The following is a 7,500-nucleotide window of genomic DNA, read 5'->3' on the forward strand; positions in this document are numbered from 1 at the left end:
CGCTTATGAAGCCGATTCACGTCGGAAGTCGCGAGGAGGAGCTGCTGGAGAACTGGAGGGCGATCCTGGGCATGGGCATCCTGGAGACCGAGTGCGGCCGCCCGCTCTTCCCCACGCACTCCGGGCTGTGGAGGAAATGCTACTTCCGGGGCGTGGACCCGGACATCGACCGGCTCATTTTAAAGGGTAACCTCGAGTCCTGATAAAGCACTAACTTATACACAGACATCCGTCTTCGCTCCATAGTCTCTAATATCCCTTCATTAGAAGAGCAGAAACTGTGAACGCTCATAACGCAGCGTCATCTCGTAATTACTCTAAACTAAACTCATCAACTAGTTCATGTTAGACACAGGTTCCATTTACAGCATCATCTTCACACTTGTGTGTATACCACTGTCAGCGTTACCATGACAACGGCCTTATCACACTGGTGCTACAGCTAACAGATTATTGTGTGACATCATAACCTGAGTTGAGTCTTAGCTCCAGCTCAAAATCAGTTCCATCCAGAACTACTGAGAAAGTCTGTGTTTTAACTGGGATCCATTCTGTATGTAGTACAAAGTCCGATTAATGTGTAAATCTGAAACATTTCACAGAGAGTTGTTTCACATTTCCATGGCGATGAGTCAATGTGTGTATCAGAGCATTTATCCAAATGAGCGCTGAAATAGTTCTGATGTTCGCTGTACACTTCATTGTGGTTTCTCAAGCTAAGATTTTTCTCTTATTAATCTCTTATTGAGGAGAGAGAACAAACAAGTGAGGGGAAGAGTGAGGGAACGAGTGAGAGAACGAGTGAGGGAACGAGTGAGAGAACGAGTGAGGGGAAGAGTGAGAGGAAGAGTGAGAGGAAGAGTGAGGGGAAGAGTGAGGGAACGAATGAGAGAAAGAGTGAGGGAACGAATGAGAGAAAGAGTGAGGGAAGGAGTGAGGGGAAGAGTGAGAGAACGAGTGAGGGGAAGAGTGAGAGAACGAGTGAGAGGAAGAGTGAGGGGAAGAGTGAGAGAACGAGTGAGAGAACGAGTGAGAGGAAGAGTGAGGGGAAGAGTGAGAGAATGAGTGAGGGGAAGAGTGAGGGAACGAGTGAGAGGAAGAGTGAGGTAATGAGTGAGAGGAAGAGTGAGGGAGCAAGTGAGAGGAAGAGTGAGGGGAAGAGTGAGAGAACAAGTGAGAGAACGAGTGAGGGGAAGAGTGAGGGGAAGAGTGAGAGAACGAGTGAGGGAACAAGTGAGGGGAAGAGTGAGGGAACGAGTGAGGGGAAGAGTGAGGGAACGAGTGAGAGGAAGAGTGAGGGGAAGAGTGAGAGAACGAGTGAGGGGAAGAGTGAGGGAATGAGTGAGAGAATGAGTGAGAGAACGAGTGAGAGGAAGAGTGAGGGGAAGAGTGAGAGAACGAGTGAGGGGAAGAGTGAGAGAACGAGTGAGGGGAAGAGTGAGGGAACGAGTGAGGGGAAGAGTGAGAGAACGAGTGAGGGGAAGAGTGAGAGAACGAGTGAGAGGAAGAGTGAGGGGAAGAGTGAGAGAATGAGTGAGAGAACGAGTGAGAGGAAGAGTGAGAGAACGAGTGAGGGGAAGAGTGAGGGAACGAGTGAGAGAATGAGTGAGGGAACGAGTGAGGGAACGAGTGAGAGAAAGAGTGAGGGGAAGAGTGAGAGGAAGAGTGAGAGGAAGAGTGAGGGGAAGAGTGAGAGAACGAGTGAGGGGAAGAGTGAGAGAACGAGTGAGGGGAAGAGTGAGAGAACGAGTGAGGGGAAGAGTGAGAGAACGAGTGAGGGGAAGAGTGAGAGAACGAGTGAGAGGAAGAGTGAGGGGAAGAGTGAGAGAATGAGTGAGAGAATGAGTGAGAGAACGAGTGAGAGGAAGAGTGAGGGGAAGAGTGAGAGAACGAGTGAGGGGAAGAGTGAGAGAATGAGTGTGTGCTTGTGTGTGTGCGCGTGTGTGCGCGTGTGTGTGTGTGCGCGTGTGTTTGTGTGTGCGCTTGTGTGTGCGTGTGTTTGTGTGTGCGCGTGTGTGTTTGTGTGTGCGCGTGTGTGTGTGTGTGCGTGTGTGTGTGTTTGTGCGCGTGTGTGTGTGTTTGTGCGCGTGTGTGTGTGCGAGTGTGTGTACGTGTGAGTTGGGTTTGGAGCTGGATGGCGAAGGTGACAGGAGGATGTCGATATAGATTATGTTGATGAGATGATGCTGGATTAAAAATGGAGATGTGCAGAGTCACTCACAGAGTCCCGTCGACCTTCAGCAGATACACACACACACACACACACACACACACACACACACACACACAAACATTGCACTCACTTTACACTTCTACTTTTAAAAAAGGAGCTGCACTACTTAAAATGTTATGTAAGTAATAACCACTCTTCGTGTGTGTGTGTGCTGTGTATGTGTGTGTGTGCTGTGTATGTGTGTGCTGTGTATGTGTGTGTGTGCTGTGTATGTGTATGTGTGTGCTGTGTATGTGTGTGTGTGCTGTGTATGTGTGTGCTGTGTATGTGTGTGTGTGCTGTGTATGTGTGTGTGTGCTGTGTATGTGTGTGCTGTGTATGTGTGTGTGTGCTGTGTATGTGTGTGCTGTGTATGTGTGTGTGTGCTGTGTATGTGTATGTGTGTGCTGTGTATGTGTGTGTGTGCTGTGTATGTGTGTGCTGTGTATGTGTGTGTGTGCTGTGTATGTGTGTGCTGTGTATGTGTATGTGTGTGTGTGCTGTGTATGTGTGTGTGTGCTGTGTATGTGTGTGCTGTGTATGTGTATGTGTGTGTGTGCTGTGTATGTGTGTATGTGTGTGTGTGTGTATGTGTGTGCTGTGTATGTGTGTGTGTGTGTGTGCTGTGTATGTGTGTGCTGTGTATGTGTATGTGTGTGTGCTGTGTATGTGTGTGCTGTGTATGTGTGTGCTGTGTATGTGTGTGTGCTGTGTATGTGTGTGCTGTGTATGTGTGTGCTGTGTATGTGTATGTGTGTGTGTGCTGTGTATGTGTGTGCTGTGTATGTGTGTGCTGTGTATGTGTGTGTGCTGTGTATGTGTGTGCTGTGTATGTGTATGTGTGTGTGCTGTGTATGTGTGTGTGTATGTGTGTGCTGTGTATGTGTATGTGTGTGTGTGCTGTGTATGTGCTGTGTATGTGTGTGTGTGCTGTGTATGTGTGTGTGCTGTGTATGTGTGTGTGATGGGGTTGAAGATGCTGACGTTGATTATTTTCCTGTAATAGTGCATCCACAAGTATTTTATTCCTAACTAATTTTTTGATCCATTAAAAATGACCCATCAGACTTTTTGTCCATTTATAGTTACATTTCATTTCAAGCAAGTCTCTCATCCCCCTCTTTTTTCTCTCTCTTTATTCTTTCTCTAAATTCTCTCTCTTTATTCTCTCCTTCAGGTTAATAAGAAAATAATCTCAGCTTGTCATGTTACTGAGAAACACAAAGAAGTGTAAACTGTTCTGTCCTGAAGATGTGGGAAAAGTTGTAGCTTTACATCTGACTGTTACACACACTGACACTGGAGACTCCTTCACCACATCATACACACACTGACACTGGAGACTCCTTCACCACATCATACACACACTGACACTGGAGACTCCTTCACCACATCATACACACACTGACACTGGAGACTCCTTCACCACATCATACACACACTGACACTGGAGACTCCTTCACCACATCATACACACACTGACACTGGAGACTCCTTTACCACATCATACACACACTGACACTGGAGACTCCTTCAATGAAGAAGAATGATAGATAATCTAGTACAGTTAGATTATATGTGTACTAACACTCTGTGTGTGTTAATTGCAGGTATTGCAGATCGCTGCACTGCAGTTAAATATCATTTCTCTCAGCCAATTCGACTCAGGAACATTCCTCTGAACCTGACCAGAACCATCCAGCAGGACGAGTGGCACCTCTTACGTATGTAAACACACACAGGGCATGTGTGAGTGGGACAGGTGTGTGTGTGTGTGGGGGGGGCAGGTGTGTGTATGTGAGTGGGTCAGGTGTATGTGTGAGTGGAGCAGGTGAGTTGGGCAGGTGTGAGTGGGGCAGGTGTGTGTGACTGGGGCAGGTGTGTGAGTGTGTGTTGGTGTGTGTGAGTGGGGCAGGTGTGTGTGTGTATGAGTGGGGCAGATGTGTGAGTGTGTGTGCGTGTGTGTGTGTGAGTGGGGCAGGTGTGTGTGTGTGTGAGTGGGGCAGGTGTTTGTGTGTGAGTGTGTGTGTGTGTGTGTGTGTGTGTGTGTGTGTGTGAGTGGGGCAGGTGTGTGAGTGTGTGTGTGTGTATGTATGTGAGTGGGGCAGGTGTGTGTGTGTGTGAGTGGGGCAGGTGTGTGTGTGTGTGTGTGTGTGAGTGGGGCAGGTGTGTGTGTGTGTGTGAGTGGGGCAGGTGTGTGTGTGTGTGAGTGGGGCAGGTGTGTGTGTGAGTGGGGCAGGTGTGTGTGTGTGTGTGTGAGTGTGTGGGGCAGGTGTATGTGTGTGTGAGTGGGGCAGGTGTGTGTGTGTGTGTGTGTGTATGTATGTGAGTGGGGCAGGTGTGTGTGTGTGTGTGTGAGTGGGGCAGGTGTGTGTGTGTGTGTGTGAATGGGGCAGGTGTGTGTGTGTGTGAGTGGGGCAGGTGTGTGTGTGTGTGTGAGTGGGGCAGGTGTGTGTGTGAGTGGGGCAGGTGTGTGTTTGTGTGTGTGAGTGTGGCAGGTGTGTGTGTGAGTGTGGCAGGTGTGTGTGTGTGTGTGTGTGAGTGGGGCAGGTGTGTGTGTGTGTGAGTGTGTGGGGCAGGTGTGTGTGTGTGAGTGGGGCAGGTGTGTGTGTGTGTGTGAGTGGGGCAGGTGTGTGTGTGTGAGTGGGGCAGGTGTGTGTTTGTGTGTGTGAGTGTGGCAGGTGTGTGTGTGTGTGTGAGTGGGGCAGGTGTGTGTGTGTGTGAGTGTGTGGGGCAGGTGTGTGTGTGTGAGTGGGGCAGGTGTGTGTGTGAGTGTGTGTGTGAGTGGGGCAGGTGTGTGTGTGTGTGAGTGGGGCAGGTGTGTGTGTGTGTGTGAGTGGGGCAGGTGTGTGTGTGTGTGAGTGGGGCAGGTGTGTGTGTGTGTGTGTGTGAGTGGGGCAGGTGTGTGTGTGTGTGTGTGTGTGTGTGTGTGTGTGAGTGGGGCAGGTGTGTGTGTGTGTGTGTGTGTGTGTGTGTGAGTGGGGCAGGTGTGTGTGTGTGTGAGTGGGGCAGGTGTGTGTGTGTGTGTGTGTGTGTGTGTGTGTGTGTGTGTGTGTGTGTGTGTGTGTGAGTGGGGCAGGTATGTGTGTGTGTGTGTGTGTGTGTGTGAGTGGGGCAGGTGTGTGTGTGTGTGTGTGTGTGTGTGTGTGTGTGTGTGTGTGTGTGTGTGTGTGAGTGGGGCAGGTGTGTGTGTGTGTGTGTGTGTGTGTGTGAGTGGGGCAGGTGTGTGTGTGTGTGTGAGTGGGGCAGGTGTGTGTGTGTGTGTGAGTGGGGCAGGTGTGTGTGTGTGTGTGTGTGTGAGTGGGGCAGGTGTGTGTGTGTGTGTGTGTGTGTGTGAGTGGGGCAGGTGTGTGTGTGTGTGTGTGTGTGAGTGGGGCAGGTGTGTGTGTGTGTGTGTGTGTGAGTGGGGCAGGTGTGTGTGTGTGTGTGTGTGTGAGTGGGGCAGGTGTGTGTGTGTGTGTGTGTCTAGCAGCTTTTATGACTCAACATTTTTTTCAGAATTCAGGTGATATTTGATACATCAAATGCACCCAAATAAATCACTTACTTTTACTGTGATTCCTGTCATGATTTTAAAATGAAAAATCTGCTGAGTTTTAACACAATCATCTCCAGGGATTTTATAGAAATGCGCTAATGCTTTAATCCAAACATGTTACTGTAAAAGTATTAACCAGCTTTTCAGCAGGCACACAGCACTAACACAACTGGACACGTTCCTGATCGTTTAATTTAGAAGTCTGTAGTGTTCCAAATAGACATGGACGTATTCACTAGTCTTCTGCTGCTCTCCCACACAGGTGTACCTCAAGGTTCCATGCTTGGCCTTATTTTACCTTCACTTTAATTAGTTTTTTAATCCAGAAGTTTAATAATCTTTCTTTTATTCTTCTTTTTATCTTCTGTATTTGTTTGTACATTAGCCGTGTTTTCTGCTGCTATGCTAACTATTAGAGTTCTATATTTCTATCTACAGTAAAAAGTTTTGTTATTTCCTGTTAATAAATATTTTGGAGAATAGCTCAGGTTTGTCCTTTCGACTCCTGAGAATAATATTTATGCTTAAAGCCAGTCATTCAGATGCCATGTAAACGTCCAGAACAGTGTACTGAAGTCTCTATCAGTGAAAACATCCATATTGATTCCTCAGGTCACAGACTAAAGAGCCCATGAGTCTGTTGGGAGGAAATACAGCAGACAGAAAGCAACAATCAACACTGATATACAACACAACACAATTCAAAACAAATCTATAGTGAGTTAAGCTGAAAGGACACAGAAGTCCTGCCTCACCAGCTTGGAGCACATGGCATTAACATTCAATATGGAATAAAATAAAGAAGTGATAAAGTGTAATATTTTAGTCAGATTTAAATAAAAAAGTAAATCCCTGTGTAAGAGTAGCTGAGAATATTGTGAGAATTCGGTGAGGTTGCTGTTCCTGCCGGTTGTGAGAGACGTGAGTATTTTAGTGGTTTTGCCCTTCAGTAATCCTCCCACAGTCCCACGGAGTCGACTATAAGTCAGAAATAAACTGCAGCAGCTCGTGAAAAGGAGTGAGCAGGACTAACAAAAGAAACACTGAAGAATCCTGAGCAGGAGTGAGTGGGTGAATCTGGTTATCTGTAGATGTAGTGTGTGATGTTGAACTGCTGTTCCTTATGTTTCAGCTACACACTATCACACACACACAGTGTTAATTATACAGCGTTATTATTATCATCAGAGCTGCTCGAAATAACGTGCCATCTCTCACAGTGTGGGTGGAAGTCATGGAGACGCTGTGTGTGTGTGTGTGTGTGTGTGTGTGTGTGTGTGTACAGATCTGAGGAGAATAACAGCGGGGTTTATGGGAATGGCTGCTGCTGTGTTGCTGTGTGGATCCGTCGTCTCTGCAGTTGGATTTTTCTGGGAGGAGAAACTCACACAGCATGTATCAGGATTACTGTTCCTAATGTCAGGTACAAACACACACACAGACACATACATGCACACACACACACCCACACACACACTCATGGTTCAATGTTCCTCTCCACTGCAGGGATCTTCTGCACCATCTCCTTGTGCACCTACGCCTCTAGCGTGACCTACGACCTCTCCCGGAACCCTCCCTTTATCTATGGTCTCCCGCGTGACGTGGATCATGGATTTGGTTGGTCGGTGTTGTGTGGGTGGGCATGTCTCGGGCTGACCGCGGCATGCGGCTGCATTAGTACCGCCTCCCCCTTCATCACGCGCCACAAAAACACACACACCTCTGCTGTGTGAAATGCTCTACAGCTACA

At 48.1% G+C, this 7,500-nt stretch overlaps 1 protein-coding gene across 1 annotated transcript in view; it reads left to right on the forward strand.

Moving 5' to 3' along the window:
- tmem178a (transmembrane protein 178a) overlaps positions 1–7,500 on the forward strand; it is an 8,982-nt gene that overhangs the window by 510 nt on the left and 972 nt on the right. Inside the window, exons 1-4 of the mRNA XM_060859721.1 lie at positions 1–186; positions 3,823–3,936; positions 7,036–7,173; positions 7,257–7,500. The exon at positions 1–186 is cut by the window's left edge and continues 510 nt beyond it; the exon at positions 7,257–7,500 is cut by the window's right edge and continues 972 nt beyond it. Coding sequence (XP_060715704.1) covers positions 1–186; positions 3,823–3,936; positions 7,036–7,173; positions 7,257–7,483 — 665 coding nt within the window. The 3' untranslated portion in view covers positions 7,484–7,500. The remainder of the gene's footprint in view (positions 187–3,822; positions 3,937–7,035; positions 7,174–7,256) is intronic.

The sequence above is a fragment of the Tachysurus vachellii genome, chromosome 23, assembly GCF_030014155.1.
Source record: "Tachysurus vachellii isolate PV-2020 chromosome 23, HZAU_Pvac_v1, whole genome shotgun sequence".
NCBI classification, from domain to species: Eukaryota; Metazoa; Chordata; class Actinopteri; order Siluriformes; family Bagridae; genus Tachysurus; species Tachysurus vachellii.